The sequence below is a fragment of the Camelina sativa genome, chromosome 5, assembly GCF_030686135.1.
Source record: "Camelina sativa cultivar CO46 ecotype springtype chromosome 5, ASM3068613v1".
NCBI lineage: Eukaryota > Viridiplantae > Streptophyta > Magnoliopsida > Brassicales > Brassicaceae > Camelina > Camelina sativa.
The window spans coordinates 4,541,925-4,560,915 of NC_141884.1; the positions used below are offsets into that span (position 1 = coordinate 4,541,925).

Consider the following 18,991-nt stretch of genomic DNA (forward strand, 5'->3'; position numbering starts at 1 on the left):
TATTTAAAATTAAAATTCCGCGCGTGCGCGGGTACAAATTCTAGTAAGTCTATAAATAGTAGTATTAGATTAATGGATAGTTGATTCTCGTACACTTGCAATTTTAACCTATAATCCCCAAATATTTAGTTTAGGTGAAATTTCGTTTTAAAACCATGTACGTGTATTCTTTTTTTCTTTTTCTTGGACCCGTTCAACAAAAGCATGTTTGGAAATTGGAAACTTCATTTGTCAACTAAAGAAAAGCGTGCATAACAAGTCATTTTAAATCGATTAATTAACGCTAAACCAACTAAACCATTTCGATAACATCATTAAGTTTGAACATTGGACTTAACAACGAAATTAAAAAGTGCTTCCTTTTTCTGATGAAAGATTTACAAAAAAATATGAGCTTCTTTCAAAAACCTTTTAGACAAAAAAAAAAAGGTGCTTCAAAGCTGCAAAATAGATAAGTCGACTCACTAGACGGAGATATAGCAACGGAGTGAACGATGCTGAAACAAAGCTTAATGAAATATCATGTTTCATTCCATTTCTATTTTATATTTTTGAGATCAGAACGAGAATTGCCTATACCAAACAAAAAAAGAAAAAAATAACCCTTAAACGAATGAGATGATGACACATATGTAATTAACGTGGACAAAACGATGACTCTAACAAAAAAAAAAACAATCTCGTGGCCAAACATATTTTGGACAGTTGCTCACACCAACCCCAAATGGCTCAGACAGGCCTGATGGTATAAAACTTTTAAAGGACACTCTAAACAAAGATATTCAATTAAGTGTCCAATGTTTTTATAAAACATGCTGAAGAATGGATGTATAACAACACAATAGTACCCATTGCGTGTACTGCAAAACGATAGTTAGAAAAATCAACGGACTAACCATATTATTAGATAAACAATTATACTTGACTTGCCAGCTACAATGTAACAACTATAATTAGAAAGAACAACGAAATTGTGTGTTTTCAAAAATAGAGACTGTTTCATTAAAATTTGTCAACAAATTCAACATGTTTTTAAAAACGCATAATCTCTCAATTATAAAGGTCCAGTTACAACCAAAAACTATATAATAAGATAAAGATATGTTAGCAGTTTTGGTAAAGTGAGAAAAATTAGCAAAAAAGGGGAACAGATCAAATGAACTGGCAGCAGAGAAAAAAAGAAGAAGCTCCCATGCTGCCTCAATGATACCCCTGACCTGCCCCCTCCACTGGGGTAATGCTAATCTCACTTGTAGTTGCACTCTTCTCTTTCATCACCCGCACTTTCTTCTTCTAACGTTAACACAGATCACAGCTTAGCTGTTGTCTCATTCTTCACGGCACACCAACCAACAACACGCACATTTCTCAAGTCTTTATTTACTTAAATCAATCTACTACTATTTCTGGGTATTTCATTTGTAATTTCCTAACTGTTACATAAGGAGGTTTTAGTCTTGCTATTATTTTAACCTTTTGACGTATACAAGAAAGAGAAGTATCATCAAACGAAGATCTCGTGATTTTTTTTTTATATATGGTTTAGTTGGAGCACGAATAATGTAACTTTTTTTTAAAAGACAAATCAAAAATTGAAAGAACAATTCAGTAACGTCAATTAACTCGACAATTCAGTATATGTACATACAGTGGACACGACAAAGACGTTGGTAAATGTTGGGGGATATATTGCAGCTGGTGCGATCTGGTCCAGTATATAAAGAAGAACGTCTCACTCATATTTGAGCATAACTTGAGAGTTGACAGTTTGATCTGTGACTCTTCCTTCTTTAGTTTTTTAAGTTTCTGTTGGCTCTCTCTCGAACAGAGTCATCTCCGATAACTTAATATATGGGGTTTGATCGTCAAAAAAAAAAAAAAAAAAGTCCTGTCTACCTTACTTACTATATATATATATATATATATCTATAACAATTATTTTTCATATGCTAAATTACAAATTTTAGTAATAATTAAACCATAGTTCTTTATTTTATATTAATTAAAAAGTACTATTAAGCAGAGAATAATTAATTTAAAATTAAAACAAACTAATACTCAAAACTCGTCGCCGTAGTTGACCGTTAGCAATCCTCTCTGGTGTATAGTATATACTATATACTTTTTGTTTTAATTAGTTGAATATAGAATGTTTTTAAAAAAATATAATTTTGTGTAACATCAGGTGACACACACATACATAAAAGACTTGTCTGTCATTCACTTTTTTTTTTCTTCTTCTTCATTCACGAAAACCCAAAAAAATACAACAAATACATTTTTTTTTTTCAAAAACAAATAAGTAAAAACAAAGACGAAAAAAAATTAAAAAAAATATAATATCACCGGAAACGATTTCATCGGCGATTCCAAGACTTTTCCAACCTTGTAAAAAAGCTTTTAGCTTTAAAGCAGATCCGGTGACCAAAATTTTCAAAATCAAACCTAAAAACTTATTAGGGTTTGCTTAATCCAGGAGACGGAGGTGTTATTCAATTCCTCCTCACCCCTCCGCCGTCGTTTAAGATGATGATTTCTAGAGGTTTGTTCGGTTGGTCTCCGCCGCATATACAACCGTTAACTCCTGTCTCTGAGGTTTCCGAGCCTCCTGAGTCTCCTTCTCCTTACCTCGATCCTGGTGCTGAGAACGGTGGTACGGGTATGGCGACGCAAGCAGAGGATGAGGAAGATATGGAGGAGCCTGAAGAGATGGAGCCTCCTCCTGCTGCTGTTCCTTTCTCTCAGCTCTTTGCTTGTGCTGATCGTTTTGATTGGGTTCTTATGGTTTTTGGATCCCTTGCTGCTGCTGCTCATGGTACTGCGCTTATTGTTTACTTGCATTACTTTGCCAAAATTGTTCACGTCCTTGCTCTCCCCAGTGAATCTGATCACCGGATTAGTGATGATCAGTTCAATCGCCTTTTCGAGGTACGTGTCTATACGCCTTTTGTGGGGGTTTTTACAAAAATTCCTAATTTTGGTAGCTAAGTGAGTTTTGGGGATATGGGAATTGGAGGTTACTGTGCTTTGTAATTAGCCTGCCTTGTTGGAAGCTTATGAAGTTTTAGTATTTAGTTTTGGGATATGTAACTGAACGAAATTTTGGAACTTTACTTTCTCCTTCCGAGCGGGATTGTAATTTTAGTGGTTTGACACATTAGGGTTAAGTTACTGACTTGTGAGGAGGTTCTTGAACATCTGGTAGAGAGGTTAACATAGCAGGGATGTTATCTCCATTAAGGTTGTGCCACTCCGTGGTCATAAATGTATTAGGTCAAGAAGTGGACTAATTAATCGAGCTATGACTTGTTTTCTTTTACATGTAGTATCTTTAGCATTGGTATGATTTATCCTGAAAGATTCATGATTTAGCTTCTCTTTGAGGTTGTGGAAAACTGTGATTGTAACTTTGTGAATATGCATATTGGCTTGATAGCGGATTCTCTGTTGCATGAGTTGCTTGTGCTATTATTTATAGGACTAGAAAGTATACTGGTTTTCATGTACTTGCTGCTTCTAAATTGAATATCAACCTGGAAGCCAGCTGTTCTTGACTTAGCTGGGAAGCCTATTTTGAAAACCTCTTCTTGTACTCAAATTCATGCTCAAAAGAAGACAGCCCTTTTTCCAAGTCTATGCTTTCGTTTTTCTCACCTCTAGGGATTTCTATGTATGGTCTTCTGGATGCCTGTTTTTTATTCGAGGTTTATCTGTTTACAAGCTAGTTTATCTGGATTCATGAAACACTGGCACCAATCCTGAAATAATGTGCCCGTCTAAGTTACTGATACCTTTTGTGCAGCTTTCGCTGACTATTGTATACATCGCTGGAGGTGTTTTCATATCTGGTTGGATTGGTAAGTTCACCTTTGCTGAAATCCTTAGATAATATAGTTGTGTCCTTCTTTCCTCCACTGCAATGATGCTACTATTCGCCACCATAATTAAGTGTCCTTTTTTTATAGAGGTCTCTTGCTGGATACTGACTGGAGAGAGGCAGACTGCTGTGATCAGGTCAAAGTATGTACAAGTACTACTAAATCAGGATATGAGTTTCTTCGATACATATGGGAATAACGGGGATATAGTGAGCCAAGTGCTGAGTGATGTCCTACTCATTCAGTCGGCTCTAAGCGAAAAAGTATGTTTAACCTTCAAAATCCGGTTTTTTTTCAAATTTGCGAGTTGCATTTCTTTATTTTTGCAAGGAATGATTCATCTTCTGCCATTTCCTTAATCTTTTTGATCATGGATATTGCAGGTTGGGAATTACATTCATAACATGGCAACATTTATCAGTGGTCTTATTATTGGTTTTGTTAACTGCTGGGAAATTGCGCTCATTACGTTAGCAACCGGTCCTTTCATTGTTGCCGCTGGAGGCATATCTAATATATTTCTCCACAGACTTGCTGAAAATATTCAAGATGCATATGCTGAAGCAGCCAGCATTGCTGAACAGGTATTCACATTTGTAGGTTTATCTTTACAAAATATTGCAATTTGATTGATGAATTATGTTGCAAGCATTAAATGACATGTTTCCGATAATGACAATGATGTTTAAGCATTGGAGTTGTAACAGAGACTTCTGTGACTTGTAAGCATCAAAGTTGAATTTCGCTGTGCAAAGTTTGATATCTTTTACTGTTCTCTTATTTATAATCAAAACTTGTGTGAAGTTCAGATTAGGTTAGAATGTATTTGGACAGGTCGGACTTTTTTTTGTTACTTATCTTGGTTTAATGTAATAATTCTTAGCATCCGTAACTTGAACTTTGCATATTGGATGCATGGTAATTACACACCTGCTAGTCTGTTTTATGAGTACAAGTTCTTCTGAAACACATCCCCTACTGGTCCATATTATGAGTTTTTTCTTTCTGGTTAGTTTACCGTGTCAGAACACATCTGAAATATTTTTAAACGCTTAAAAGAGTTTATTCTTTATGTGCAGGCGGTCTCTTACGTTAGGACTTTGTCTGCTTTTACGAATGAAACTCTTGCAAAATACTCTTATGCAACTTCTCTCCAAGCAACTCTGAGATATGGTATATTGATTAGTCTTGTGCAAGGACTCGGACTTGGATTTACTTATGGGCTTGCTATATGTTCATGTGCTATGCAACTTTGGATTGGTCGGTTTTTTGTTATTCACCATAGAGCAAACGGTGGAGAAATCATAACAGCCCTTTTTGCTGTTATATTAAGTGGGCTGTAAGCTTCAGATTTTCTACTTTTACTGCTTTTATCTTCTTTTCTTTTCACCAGTGTCTGTATACACATTTTTTTTGCTAATTGTATTCATACTGTGCTGTGCAGGGGTTTGAATCAAGCAGCTACAAACTTCTATTCATTTGATCAGGGAAGAATTGCCGCGTATAGGCTTTTTGAGATGATAAGTCGTTCATCCTCGGGGACTAATCAAGAGGGAACTATTCTGTCTGCTGTTCAAGGAAATATCGAGTTTCGGAATGTATATTTCAGCTATTTGTCACGACCTGAAATTCCAATCTTGAGTGGATTTTACCTCACTGTGCCGGCTAAAAAAGCTGTTGCACTTGTTGGTAGAAATGGTTCTGGAAAAAGCAGTATCATTCCTCTCATGGAACGGTTTTATGATCCTACACTAGGTACTATGATGTGTGATTTAAGATATATCAGTTTTTTTGTAATAATCATTCCTTTGGATACTCACCTGCGACGGAGACCATTATTAACTAATTAGATTTGTGGGTTTCTCTTATACAGGAGAAGTTCTACTTGATGGGGAAAATATTAAAAATTTAAAATTAGAGTGGCTGAGAAGCCAGATAGGCCTGGTGACACAGGAACCTGCCTTGCTTAGTCTAAGCATAAGAGAGAATATTGCATATGGCCGAGATGCTACTCCGGATCAGATAGAGGAAGCAGCTAAAAAAGCTCATGCACACACATTTATCAGCTCACTTGAAAAAGGATATGAAACTCAGGTAACTATCCACTGAAAAATTTGTAGTATGAGTATTTTTGGTGCTTCTGTTAGCATTTTAAAATTTGAAAATGACTTGTTTGTCTTTTAGGTTGGGAAGACTGGTTTAACGTTGACGGAGGAGCAAAAAATAAAGCTATCGATTGCTAGAGCTGTACTCTTAGATCCAACAATTCTTTTGCTTGATGAGGTCACTGGAGGACTAGACTTTGAAGCTGAAAGAGTTGTCCAAGAAGCTCTTGATCTTCTAATGTTAGGACGGTCGACCATAATAATAGCCCGACGACTAAGTCTGATAAGAAATGCCGACTATATTGCTGTAATGGAGGAGGGTCAGCTACTTGAAATGGGTACACATGATGAATTAATCAACCTTGGTAATTTGTATGCTGAGCTTCTGAAGTGTGAGGAAGCAACAAAGCTACCCAGACGGTAGGATTCTCCAGCCAAGACCATATCTAACAACTTGTCAATTCTGATGTGTAGTGAAAGTCATGTGGTAGATATATTTGTCTGGCTGCTTTTGACTTGTAATGATCTGTGTAGGGGTGAACTCTGATGATTATACTTGTTTGTGGAACTCTTTTGACTTGCAGGATGCCAGTTAGGAACTACAAAGATTCTGCTGCGTTCCAGGTGGAGAGGGATTCCTCAGCTGGCCTTGGCCCCCAAGAACCATCATCGCCTAAAATGGCCAAGTCTCCATCTCTTCAGAGAGGTCATAATGTTTTCCGTTCCCAGGAACTGTGCTTTAATAGTGAAGAATCACCCAATGATCATAGCCCTACACCAGAGAAAATGGGAGAAAATGGCTCTTCGTTGGATGTTGGTGATAAGGAACCAACCATCAAAAGACAAGATAGTTTCGAGATGCGGTTACCGGAACTACCAAAAATTGATGTTCAGGGTCCACAACGTCAGAAATCAAATGGTTCAGATCCTGAGTCCCCTATATCACCACTTTTGATATCAGATCCCCAAAACGAGCGCTCCCATTCACAGACTTTTAGCCGCCCTCTTGGTCATTCGGATGACACTTCAGCAAATTATAAGGTGGCCAAGGACGGTCAACACAAGGAGTCACCTTCATTTTGGAGGTTGGCACAGCTTAGTTTTCCAGAGTGGCTATATGCTGTATTAGGAAGTATTGGTGCTGCCATCTTTGGTTCATTCAATCCTCTTCTAGCTTATGTAATTGCATTAGTAGTGACGACATACTATGAGAGCACGGGAAGCCACCTGCGTGAGGAGGTTAACAAGTGGTGCTTGATCATTGCCTGCATGGGAATAGTGACAGTTGTTGCCAATTTCTTGCAGCATTTCTACTTCGGTATTATGGGGGAGAAAATGACTGAGAGAGTGCGGCGGATGATGTTCTCAGGTACTACAATACTTTTTTCGAGTGTTTAACTCACTTCACTACGCATTACTACTTTCACTTGCTTGGTTTCATTAATTTTCTCTGATGTGACAGCGATGCTGCGTAATGAAGTTGGATGGTATGACGAAGAAGACAACAGTCCAGATACATTATCCATGCGCCTAGCAAATGATGCCACTTTTGTCCGAGCCGCCTTCAGCAACAGGCTTTCAATATTTATTCAGGATAGTTTTGCTGTTATTGTTGCCATTCTTATTGGATTGCTGCTCGGTTGGCGCCTGGCCCTTGTTGCATTGGCGACTTTGCCAGTACTTACTCTTTCTGCCATTGCCCAGGTTTGTTTCTTTTCTTGAGTGTTCCCCAACAAGCCTTATGTTACTGTCTAGATGACCGTTTGAAGTTGTTTTCTTATGTCTTTTTGTCCCAATTCCGGTTTAGTAGTTGCATGCTTCCCTCTGTCAAAATGTGTATCTAATTTTTGCAATAGGTTTCCACTTCAAGTAGCGATTTAAGATGTGAATTTTCCTATTTACGTCATTTGGTCATCTCATCGTCATGCACTAACTTAGCTTGGAAGACCTTTGTCTGTTCTGCAAGTGCTGGTTTCTAATAACCCTCAAAATAAAAATTTCAGAAACTTTGGCTTGGTGGATTCTCAAAGGGCATCCAGGAGATGCATCGAAAGGCGTCTTTAGTTCTTGAGGATGCTGTCAGAAACATATATACTGTTGTTGCTTTCTGTGCCGGTAACAAGGTGATGGAACTCTACAGACTGCAACTCCAGCGTATACTCAGGAAGAGCTTTTTCCACGGGATGGCTATTGGCTTTGCGTTTGGCTTCTCACAGTTTCTTCTCTTCGCCTGTAATGCACTCCTCCTGTGGTACACCGCGTTATCAGTAGACCGCAGATATATGAAGTTATCTACAGCTCTAACCGAGTACATGGTTTTCTCTTTTGCTACATTTGCCCTTGTTGAGCCATTCGGGTTAGCACCTTACATTCTCAAGCGCCGTAGATCTCTCGCTTCAGTTTTTGAAATCATAGATCGAGTTCCTACAATCGAACCTGATGATACCTCAGCTCTTAGTCCGCCTAATGTCTATGGAAGCATTGAATTGAAAAACATCGACTTCTGCTACCCAACCCGCCCAGAAGTATTAGTACTAAGCAACTTCAGTCTCAAAGTCAATGGGGGACAAACTATAGCTGTGGTTGGTGTTTCTGGGTCTGGAAAGAGCACAATAATATCATTGATCGAGAGATACTATGACCCAGTTGCTGGTCAGGTCATGTTAGATGGGCGAGACTTGAAGTTATATAATTTGAGATGGTTAAGAAGCCATATGGGTCTGATTCAACAGGAACCCATAATCTTTTCCACGACGATCAGAGAAAACATTATATATGCGAGGCATAACGCGAGTGAAGCTGAGATGAAGGAAGCAGCAAGAATTGCAAATGCCCACCATTTTATCAGCAGCTTGCCTCACGGTTACGACACACATATCGGGATGAGAGGTGTTGAACTTACCCAAGGACAAAAACAGAGAATCGCTATAGCTCGGGTAGTGCTGAAGAATGCTCCTATACTGTTGATTGACGAAGCAAGTTCATCTATTGAATCTGAGTCGAGCCGTGTTGTGCAAGAAGCTCTTGATACTCTGATAATGGGGAACAAAACAACAATTCTGATAGCGCATAGAGTAGCGATGATGAGACATGTGGATAACATTGTGGTTCTCAATGGAGGCAAAATAGTAGAGGAAGGTACACATGATACTTTAGCGACAAAGAACGGATTGTATGTCCGTTTAATGCAACCACATTTTGGCAAGAATCTACGGCGGCATCAACTGATCTAGAGAGATTGGACTTCTGTCTCCCTAATCGAGATTAGTTGAGTCACATACCAACCATGACGCGATAATGTTATTGGATGCGGTTACAGGACATAACTTGCGTCTGATCAAAGGCTTGTAGTCCGGGATGAGACCAAATGAGCAGAAGTTGTACAACCACGGTTAGATTCTGTAAGCAAACTAGGAGCTTGTAGACGTTTAGATTCCCTTATTCTTTCAGGAGACTAAGCAATGAAGGAGTAGGACTGTGTATTTATTCATTGCTTGGTCTCTAAGGTATATCGATTTGTTTATTGAAACTGACGATTAGAGGTAATTTATTTGCTGAGGTTTGTTTTTTTTTGTTGCTGTTGTGAGTGATTTAGGTGGAGAAATGTGTAATGGTTAGGGAAGAAAGAGAACAAATGTGTCTGTTTTTGTAAATACATCATATCCATTTTATTTGCCAGTTTGATTGAATTATTGAACCTACTCAGAATCTAACTCACAACTCACAAGACAAAAATACCAAAAACATCGTTGGAGTTGCAGAGAATATGAGTATCCATATTGTTATCTACATACAATTTTGTTACCACAGAGAGAGAAAGATAGATAGGAGTAAACATAAGATGTTTCTTCTGTTTGTCAAATCTCAAGGATCTTCAAAGAGTCAGCTACAACTTGAAGCTGCTTTTTCACTTTCCTCCACCTCCTCTCGTTTGCTCCAACTATGAGTGTGTAGTATCTGTCTGCAAACATCATATCAACCAAACACGTTCAATCCCTCACTTTCTTTTCCCATTTATGATTTTAATTATAATCTATGCTTACTGTTTCCAACCGCCACTGTTGCAAAGGAAGTGGTTGCATAGATGGGAGTTCTTAGTCCATACTCAAACGTGTAGTAGTTCCTTCCATCCTCCACCCTCTGCAATTTCATCTTTTATTTGTTTATAAGGATCCAATCTCTCAAAACTTCGATGATTCTATAAGATGTTAACTATCTGACCTCTTTCATATCGTAGATGGTAGCTACTTGGTTTGGTGCTGCATACTTATGCTTTACTAGATCATAAACCACCTGATGAACATATAAGAATGATGAACCAATGCGAATTCTCAAATTTACATATAGAGAAGAGAGGGAGTAAGATGTGCAATACATACCTCTTCCATAGAACCTATTTCACGGATGTCGTTTTTCTCTGTTGGTATGAACCTGACCCGAACATTCTGCAGTTGCAAGTATCTATCTTTGAAGGCTGAATCATGCGCCCTGAAGTCAAATTCCTATATAGTTTGCGTGGAACAAGATCATGTCAAAGCTTATTCATTTAAGTTTTATATATCCTTACAACAACAAAGGAAACAAAGCCATAGCTTACCCACCCTCCAGTCTGATGGGTAATAATAAGAATAACCGTCTTCTCTATCCACAAAAGCCGAGTAGCTTTTTGGTATCTCTGCAAAACATCATATGACGCAACAAAGTTATGTGTTTGGTCCCAAAAGAATGAAGAGGAGAGACAAAAGAAAGAAGTCATTTTTGCAGATTACCTTCAGCAAGAAGCAAACTTGCTGGAATTGAAGTTGCTACTAAGGTTCCTACTCCAACAAGAGCTTGCCTTCTCTTCCAGGTGTTTACTCTTCCATTTTGGTAATCTATTGAAGTGTTAATACAAACCAATCCACACAAGCCTATGTGATATTAGAAGAAAATTTTGGTTTCTTACTATTCTCTGAGGAGTCAAGCTTGTCGCCAGATGAAAGTAAGCAACAAGCTTTGAGTGATGGATTTGAACAGAGAATCTCTGTCTGGTAAGAAAATGAATCAATGTATACATAAATCAATCAACAATAATGGTTTGAATTTTTCAGAAATTGAGATAAAGTGGAAACAGAGCAGTGTTACTAAACCTTGTGGGGAATCGTTGGTGAGACACCATAGCAGATTGAGAGTGAAGAGACTGCCATAATGGCTACAATTCACAAGACTGTAGATGATCAATGAACATTGCCTTCCTGTTCTGTGTGGATAAGTAATTTCTAATTTTCGTCATTTTTCTGAGTTCTCCATTCATTACCGTGGATAAATGGATAATGAAAGATCCAAACATACATGTGGTGCAGATGAATTTTAAAAATCATCTGCTAAGATGACAAGTCTACATTAGTAAGTTGACATTTTAGGCGTTTTGTGAGAGTTTAATGATGAGATTAGTCATCAGCGAAAAACATAGAACTTGAATTCAAAATTAAACTGCAACATGAATGTATTGTAAAACGTTTTTGCTCCAAATACTACAAATACCATATGATGGTAATAATATCTTAAAGCAAAACTGAGACTACAAGAGACAAAAACCACAAGTCTGATTTGATAATTGCAGAGATAGATCAAACTTAGATGATGCCTATTTTGTTAGCAACATCCAAAGCGTCATAGTCGGGTGTAAGCCTCACGTAAGCCTTCTTGGTTCCATCAGGCCTTGCAGCAAACAAACATAACACATTGTGTCAAAATACATTACACACAATCAAACTCACAATATATACAACAAAGCTTTAAAGAAAACTCTCATTGAAGTTATACCTGATGAGGGTGTTGACCTTCTTAGTCTGGATGTCATACATCTTCTTAACAGCATCCTTAATCTTCTTTTTGTCAGCACGAATGTCAACAATGAAGACAAGAGTGTTGTTGTCTTCAATCTTCTTCATCGCAGACTCAGTGGTGAGTGGGTACTTAAGGATTTGGTAATGATCCAACTTGTTCCTTGGGGTAGCACTGATTCTGTCGTACTTAGGGTTTCTGGGCAAGGTAAGAGTCTTTGGCCTGTGGAAGGTGACCTTAGTCCTAATCTTCTTATCCTTCTTCTTGAAGGTTTGACCAGACTTCACAGCCTTTGCCGCCTTCAATGCCTTGGCCTTGGGATCGGCCTTCTTCGTAGTATCAACTGCATTACAACACAACACAGAGATTAAGCAACCAACACAACTACATTTGCTTCAACATCAAGACCAAATGAATTCATCTACATATCATATTCACTTCTATACATGGAAACTCCAAAAAGAACATCTACAACCCCAAATTCAATTCGATTCATGATTACTCCAAAAATCTTAACTAAGGTGAAGCTAAGCTGAAGTCTAGTAAAAGATTCAAATCTAATTTGTTCAAAGTAATGGTTCAATACGGAATCTGGTTATAAATGGAAAAAAAGATCGTACCTTTAGCCGGAGACATGGCTTAGAGTGATTCTTGTTCAGACTCGAAATCTGTAAAAAACCCAGAAAACCAAACTCAGTTTAACAAATCAAGAAACGAAATGTAAGAAGATTTGGAGCTCACTGTTAAGAAGGGGGAGAGAGACGACGAACGTACCTGGGAGGGGTGAAGGCAGGAAACGGGAAACCCTAGCCACCCGCCGCTTACAAATATATAGTGAGAACTGAAACCCTAAAATGTTGAAGTGATTTCTTTGGGCCTTTAATATTGTAAATGGGCCTTCCAAAAATACTTCAACTATTATCGCTTGGCTTGTCTAGTGAAAAGGATTATTATAGAGAAAAGGATTATTATAGTTCATATCACCTGTTTCATATTAAGTGTCATTTTAAGATTTTTCACATATCATGTAGATTAAGAAAATCAATAAATTTTCTATTTTACCCTTTATCAATATATTATTTATTTTTTCTATTGGTCAATACATTAAATTAGTAGGGATAAAATTAAAAAATTTATCAAACATCTACCTTAAAAATACAAAATGACACTTATTTTGTAACAAAATATTTAGCCTAAAATAATATGTAATATGAAACAGAGGGAGTATGTTTTATCTTTAAACTCAACTGCTAATTGCCTAATTTAATGTTCTCTTATATTTTCTTACGATAGTGTATTTAATTAGCAAATAAGACGTTGAGTGAACACTTATCTAATTTATTTAATCAAAAAGTTAGAAAAATAAATAATTTATAAAAGAAATTTGTTCAATTTATTTATTTTTTATTTCATAGAGGAATGAGTAAGTTTGGGATAACTAGCTACTTAAAATTAATCATTAATTGGTACTAGACTTATGCGACACACCGCCTAAAATCATGAGTTGAAATTAATTCACGTTGCTTACAAATATATAGTGGATGGAAACTGAAACCCTAAACATTATTGATTACTTTGGGCTTCGATATGGCTTGGCTTGTTTAGAGAAAAATATTATTATAGAGAGATCATTATAGTGAGGTAACCCAATATTAATCAGCCTATGTGAGATCGTATGTTTTATATTTAAACTGAACTGCTAATTCAATGTTCTCTTATTTTCTTACGTTCATGTCTGGTTGATTATGCTGGGACAATATATTTAACAAGCAAATAATAGACGTTGAATGAACATTTATCTAATTTATTTAATCAAAAAATTATAAAACTACAAAATTTATAAAAGAAATTTGTTCAATTTATTTAATTTTTATTTCAGAGAGGAATGAGTAAGTTTGGGATAACTAGATACTTAAAATTGATCATTAAATTTGTACTCGACTTGTGCGACGCACCGTCTAAAATCATGAGTTAAAATTAATTCACGTTGCATACAAATTGGTAGATAGTAATGTCATGTGAATAATACAGAGAGGTGTGTTCATCTTATTGATTTTTTTTTATGTAGTGATTGCAAATGAAAATAATAAAGTGAATGTTGAGTTATATAGTGTTGGTAAGTTTACATTATGATACTCTTATTGATACCATTAAGCTAATATTGATAAAATATTTTTTTTATTGATAATATAATGTGCCTTTGACAAAATTAAGCTAATTTTTTTTTTTGCTAGTGGGAAAAAATAAGCTAATAATACTTACTTATTTGTGTTCTTAATTGATATCATAGTGAGCCTTTGGCCATAAGCTCTTAACTTATTTCTAGTTTGATGTTATCTCAGGCCTAACTGAATATTTTCCTAATTTTTTGACATTTTCTCATTAAATATTATAACTTAAATATTCTTTCCTCTTTTTTTCAGATATTAAATAACATTCTTAACAATTTATATTGAAATCAATATTGTTATTGAATAATATACCAGCTTTTATCGAATTTAGAACAAACTTATACTATCAAAGTTTATAATCTTGGCTTTACCAACACTACGAAAAGGGGTCAGGAACATTACATCAATTAATTTGCATTTTGAACCCAGAAAAAAATCTATTAATTTGCATCTAAAAATAAGTGATACTAATTTGAATGACTTATTTCTACTCAGATACAAAAAAAAAAAGATATAATGTAACATCAATTTCAATAATTGATGTCATTATTGATTTGTGTTGCATCAATTAATTGAAGTTGATGTAAATCAAGATCCATTTGCATCATTTTACAAATATTAATACATATAGATAAATTTACATTATTTAGAAAATAATACAAAAAATTAAATCAATAAAACAATTATGCTAATTAAGAACTAAGCATCAATTGTAAAAGTGATGTAACTATATTTAGTGACCTTGATGTTTTTATGATGTAAAAACTGGTAAAAGTTTAATAAGTAACTACTAGTATTAGTATAACAATATTCAAAATAATTATTGCAATGAATGCAAAATATTTGCATCAACACTTCTAGAATCACATATATAAATAATGTAAAACTTATTAGCATCAATTATAATGATGCTAATATATAAAATAAGTGACATTGCACAAAACACTTCTTTATTTAATTTGTAGTACAAAACCAAACACTAAGAAAACAAAACCACTATTTGATCTTAGTAGTTTTGTGAAGAGTTTTAAGCTGAGTAAATTAGTAATTACAAAATGAAAGTTTCAGTGGCGTGCTGCTATTGACGTGAAAAGACATACAAATTTGATAGTACTTATTTATTTTACGTCAAGTTACAAGTTACACCTTCTTTGGTTTTTTGTCTTTCCAAAAAAATTTAAACATTAATTATCCCAAACAGATAGTATAAAATGAATTGTTACTAGTCGAACTAATTCTAAATCGATCATTGAAAACATAGAATCTTTGACTAAACCCAAAAAGAGAAAAACGAAAATCTAGAAACTATTTTTGTCACGAATCTAAATCATGGTTTGGCTTGACATGTAAAGTTCATTCCTATAATGACTTCTACTTACAGGTTTAAAGGATGACTATACTCCTATAATGACTTCTACTTAACAGGTTTAAAGGATGACTACAGTACAGACTACTCAGTCTCCAATATAATCAATCATAGTCATACGTTCATGATTCATCCATAAAAAAATTAAAAACCTTTTCACGAGGGTCCTTTAATTAGACTTCTCATCTCAGCTGTACACGTGTCATGATGACTCCTCCAATCACGTGCGAGATCCCAAATCCATTGAGCAACCGCCACGTGGAAATTTTAAAACAGAGACGTCTCTTTGGCTGGTCCAAGTATATCTCTGTGGAATGGCTACTAACCACAACAGTCGTACGTAGTTAGTATCCTCTTCAATCTTTCTCCTTATTACCATATTTACCCTCGCCGTCTCTTCAAATTTCCATCTTCTTACCCCAAATTAAATAAACACAGCTTCCGCTCCTCCTCCTCATCAATCTCTCCCCGCCGCCTCCGCCGCAATTCCATCGCCGGAAAAATGGTTGAGCCAGCTATTCCAGATTCCGACGAAGGGATCTCGCTGCTCGAGTTTCACGGTAACGGTGACCGTTCCTGGCAGTTAAATTTCGACGATTTCCAGGTTTCTCCGGCGCACATGGAGAAGAAGACTCCGAGCAAACTACACAACTGTCTTGGTTGTTTGGGTAAATCTTCTTGCTTCTCCACTCCACTCGACATTTCCATTTTCTTCTTCAGTTTCACCTTCTTCTTCTGTGATAAGAGAATTGATATGTTTTTGTTTGCTATTTTTAGCATCTTTTAGATTCTTAATTAGATATTTATTGAAGTTGAGATTTTTTGGAATCTTTTTGGATGTTGAAGTGATTGAACATGATTGACTTGTTGTATAGTCTTTTAGCCTGATTTGAAGAAGCTATGGTGGTAACAAAAAAAAACAGAATCTTTGCTTTGTTGTTGTTGACATTAAAGAAAGAGTCTTTATTTCTTTCTGTTCTATTGGTAAAATTGTGATCTCAATTGAATTAGTGAGAAGAAACTGTAGCTGAAATGAATTGGATTTGATCTGAAGCTTATGTGCGTCTTTGAGTTTTCTCAGGTCCGGAAGACAATGTGGCAGATTATTACCAGCAGCAAGTAGAGATGCTTGAAGGCTTTACTGAAATGGATGAACTTGCTGAACGCGGCTTTGTTCCTGGAATGTCCAAGGTTTGATGAGGCTATGCATTTGTTATAAACTTATGATGCATTTGTTCTTGTTTATTGATTCTTGTATGAATTACTCTGTCTTGTGCACATATAGGAAGAGCAGGATAGTTTGGCTAAAAGCGAGACATTGGCGATTAGAATATCGAACATTGCAAACATGCTTCTTTTTGCTGCTAAAGTCTATGCTTCTGTCACTAGTGGCTCTTTAGCGATCATTGCCTCCACACTGGACTCTCTTCTTGATCTTCTTTCTGGCTTCATCCTGTGGTTTACCGCCTTCTCTATGCAGACACCGAACCCGTATCAGTATCCCATTGGCAAGAAACGGATGCAACCACTGGTTTGTATCATCATCCTCTTTAAGACTGACTATATATGCTCATTCATGTGTCTTCCATTAGTAGATTTCTATTATATGTTATGTTTATTGAATCAGCTGAAGCAAGCTTGCCTAGTTGTTTTGTGCTATTGATTTCTCTGTGCAACTGTTAAAAACTACGGCAAGTCTACAAAGTTTTTCCTATTTCTTCAATATGTGCATTCTTGCTTCAAATTCTCTCAGGGAATCCTAGTCTTTGCATCAGTGATGGCAACACTTGGGTTGCAGATTATCTTGGAATCTCTTCGCACAATGTTGTCCAGCGTATGTCTGATACTTGATCACCTAGCTTTGGTCTAGAGCTTTTTTTAAAGTCAATACATTATTCACGAAATCTCTTTCATATAGCACAAGGAGTTCAACCTAACAAAAGAGCAAGAGAGTTGGGTGGTTGGGATCATGCTTTCTGTTACATTGGTCAAACTGCTTCTGGTCCTCTACTGCAGATCCTTCACTAACGAGATCGTCAAAGCTTATGCTCAAGATCACTTCTTCGACGTCATCACAAACATCATTGGACTCATTGCAGTAATCCTCGCCAATTACATTGATGATTGGATCGATCCAGTTGGAGCTATCATTGTAAGTCTCCACATTTATAAAAACAAAATCAAGTCTTTTTATCCTCTCCTTGCTGAAAATTGTCTCTTAATTCACGCAGCTTGCAATATACACGATACGAACATGGTCAATGACGGTATTGGAGAACGTGAACTCTCTTGTTGGGAAATCAGCAAGACCAGAGTATCTGCAGAAACTAACTTACCTGTGTTGGAACCACCACAAGGCCATTAGGCACATCGACACAGTGAGGGCTTACACATTTGGATCTCATTATTTTGTGGAGGTTGACATTGTTCTTCCTTCTGACATGCCTCTGCAAGTGGCTCACGACATTGGAGAATCGCTGCAAGAGAAGCTCGAGCTGCTAGAGGAGATCGAAAGGGCTTTTGTGCATCTTGATTATGAGTACACTCACAAACCTGAGCACGCTAGTAGATCCCACAGTTAGTTAGCTGTTTATCTTTTCAAGATGTCTACGTTTCCAAATCTTTTGACAACTTAAAAATCTCCAGTGTATTGTTTAGTAGACAATTGTGAGATAAAAAGGAATGTATCTTTGTAACTAGCTACTTGCGTGTTTCATTTCATTTAGCAACAAGATGCTTTCCCCTACTCACGCACACATATGTTAAATGTACTAGTCTCAAGCAGATGACGTTACTGAAACCATCCATATTCACTACAACTTATAAAAAGTCTTAAATCCAAAGTCATATTGGTTTGACTTTGACGTATTAGAAAAAGTTGTAGTAGATTTTGTCCCACATCGGAAAGGTGAGGCGTGTGAGTGCTGTGAAGACTAGTATAAAGTATTGAGGGTGGACGACTGGTGAAAACTGCCTTAAACTAATGAGTAAGGAAAACAAAGCGAACGGTGAGAGCCGGTCGCAGCGCCTAATTAAATCGTGAAAACGTTTAAAAAATGGCGCAAGAATTTATGGAAGGGTAAATAGCTAGAATGTTTCAAATGTTGTATGTGCAGGGGAGTGGGTTTTTGGAGTTTGCTTGCTTTGATGATATTCTAAATTTGTTTGTTTGTTTGGTATGGCAGATGAGTACAGTAGAGAACCTGGGGAATTCGATCCTGGGATGGAAGAAGGTGAAGACAGGCCTATAGATCCAATTTCGGATATTGATATTACAAGAATCAATAGTCTTATGTTCAATTCAAGTGATGTCTAAGTGATGCTATCTTTTGTGTCAAACTGTCAATGATCTTTTTATTCAAACTTATCTTTAGCGGTTATTAATGGATTATGGTAATTAGTAGTACAGTGTCTGATGTCCATCTAATAAATAAAAAAAAGAAAATGAGATGCCTCTGTTACCTAAGCCTAAAAGTCCATACTTCCTACAGACTAAACCCAAATCAATCGTTTATTACTTGTTATCTTCCTCTTTCATATATATCCTTGAAAGGCACAAAACTTGTGACGGTAATAATTTTGAGAACAAAGTAACTGAAAACACATTACAGTATTTGGTGAAAAAGGCAATTGTCCAAAACCACG

The 18,991-nt window shown here is 36.4% G+C and overlaps 4 protein-coding genes, 1 long non-coding RNA gene and 1 other non-coding gene across 7 annotated transcripts; 4 read left to right on the plus strand and 2 right to left on the minus strand.

Moving 5' to 3' along the window:
* Positions 1–2,196: 2,196 nt before the first annotated feature.
* Positions 2,197–9,661, plus strand: LOC109132553 (ABC transporter B family member 6-like). The gene is made up of 11 exons (XM_087513103.1): positions 2,197–2,928; positions 3,803–3,857; positions 3,966–4,141; positions 4,262–4,462; positions 4,958–5,217; positions 5,323–5,633; positions 5,752–5,972; positions 6,063–6,403; positions 6,568–7,352; positions 7,446–7,687; positions 7,987–9,661. The coding sequence occupies exons 1-11, from the start codon at positions 2,527–2,529 to the stop codon at positions 9,214–9,216; spliced, it is 4,224 nt and encodes a 1,407-aa protein (XP_087369229.1). The 5' UTR covers positions 2,197–2,526; the 3' UTR covers positions 9,217–9,661.
* A 57-nt stretch (positions 9,662–9,718) lies between these two features.
* On the minus strand, positions 9,719–11,364 carry LOC104785489 (photosynthetic NDH subunit of lumenal location 1, chloroplastic). Its single transcript, XM_010510708.2, has 8 exons — positions 11,113–11,364; positions 10,929–11,010; positions 10,753–10,857; positions 10,585–10,658; positions 10,363–10,485; positions 10,205–10,276; positions 10,027–10,123; positions 9,719–9,944 (listed from the first exon to the last, which is right to left on the minus strand). The coding sequence occupies exons 1-8, from the start codon at positions 11,167–11,169 to the stop codon at positions 9,841–9,843; spliced, it is 714 nt and encodes a 237-aa protein (XP_010509010.1). The 5' UTR covers positions 11,170–11,364; the 3' UTR covers positions 9,719–9,840.
* A 55-nt stretch (positions 11,365–11,419) lies between these two features.
* Positions 11,420–12,717, minus strand: LOC104785490 (large ribosomal subunit protein uL23z). Of its 2 annotated transcripts, none has more exons than XM_010510709.3 (4): positions 12,584–12,717; positions 12,430–12,477; positions 11,789–12,152; positions 11,420–11,683 (listed from the first exon to the last, which is right to left on the minus strand). In XM_010510709.3, exons 2-4 carry the CDS (start codon positions 12,443–12,445, stop codon positions 11,599–11,601), a joined length of 465 nt encoding a protein of 154 aa, XP_010509011.1. In that variant the 5' UTR covers positions 12,446–12,477; positions 12,584–12,717; the 3' UTR covers positions 11,420–11,598. The 2 variants fall into 2 exon arrangements, with proteins under 2 accessions (XP_010509011.1, XP_087369230.1); XM_087513104.1 differs by having other exon boundaries at positions 12,551–12,607.
* A 2,926-nt stretch (positions 12,718–15,643) lies between these two features.
* Positions 15,644–18,092, plus strand: LOC104785491 (metal tolerance protein 11). The gene is made up of 6 exons (XM_010510710.3): positions 15,644–16,014; positions 16,428–16,537; positions 16,632–16,877; positions 17,100–17,180; positions 17,265–17,498; positions 17,578–18,092. Exons 1-6 carry the CDS (start codon positions 15,849–15,851, stop codon positions 17,926–17,928), a joined length of 1,188 nt encoding a protein of 395 aa, XP_010509012.1. The 5' UTR covers positions 15,644–15,848; the 3' UTR covers positions 17,929–18,092.
* A 194-nt stretch (positions 18,093–18,286) lies between these two features.
* Positions 18,287–18,812, plus strand: LOC104785493 (uncharacterized). Its single transcript, XR_767372.3, has 2 exons — positions 18,287–18,425; positions 18,532–18,812. It is a non-coding gene; the product is annotated as an uncharacterized LOC104785493 (long non-coding RNA).
* Positions 18,317–18,503, plus strand: LOC147943266 (U12 minor spliceosomal RNA). The gene has a single exon (XR_015558665.1). It is a non-coding gene; the product is annotated as a U12 minor spliceosomal RNA (small nuclear RNA).
* Positions 18,813–18,991: the final 179 nt, after the last annotated feature.

Excerpts from the sequence above, each read along its gene's own strand:
- LOC104785489 (XM_010510708.2), bottom strand. The coding sequence starts at position 11,169 with ATGGCAGTCTCTTCACTCTCAATCTGCTATGGTGTCTCACCAACGATT. Across the intron at positions 10,277-10,362 it reads AAATAGGTTCTATGGAAGAG|GTGGTTTATGATCTAGTAAA; the intron begins GTATGTATTGCA and ends TATGTTCATCAG. Across the intron at positions 10,124-10,204 it reads CCATCTACGATATGAAAGAG|AGGGTGGAGGATGGAAGGAA; the intron begins GTCAGATAGTTA and ends ATGAAATTGCAG.
- LOC109132553 (XM_087513103.1), top strand. The coding sequence starts at position 2,527 with ATGATGATTTCTAGAGGTTTGTTCGGTTGGTCTCCGCCGCATATACAA. Across the intron at positions 3,858-3,965 it reads TTTCATATCTGGTTGGATTG|AGGTCTCTTGCTGGATACTG; the intron begins GTAAGTTCACCT and ends CTTTTTTTATAG. Across the intron at positions 5,634-5,751 it reads GTTTTATGATCCTACACTAG|GAGAAGTTCTACTTGATGGG; the intron begins GTACTATGATGT and ends TCTCTTATACAG.
- LOC104785490 (XM_010510709.3), bottom strand. Across the intron at positions 11,684-11,788 it reads AAGGTCAACACCCTCATCAG|GCCTGATGGAACCAAGAAGG; the intron begins GTATAACTTCAA and ends GTTTGCTGCAAG.
- LOC104785491 (XM_010510710.3), top strand. The coding sequence starts at position 15,849 with ATGGTTGAGCCAGCTATTCCAGATTCCGACGAAGGGATCTCGCTGCTC. Across the intron at positions 16,538-16,631 it reads TTGTTCCTGGAATGTCCAAG|GAAGAGCAGGATAGTTTGGC; the intron begins GTTTGATGAGGC and ends GTGCACATATAG. Across the intron at positions 17,181-17,264 it reads TTCGCACAATGTTGTCCAGC|CACAAGGAGTTCAACCTAAC; the intron begins GTATGTCTGATA and ends TCTTTCATATAG.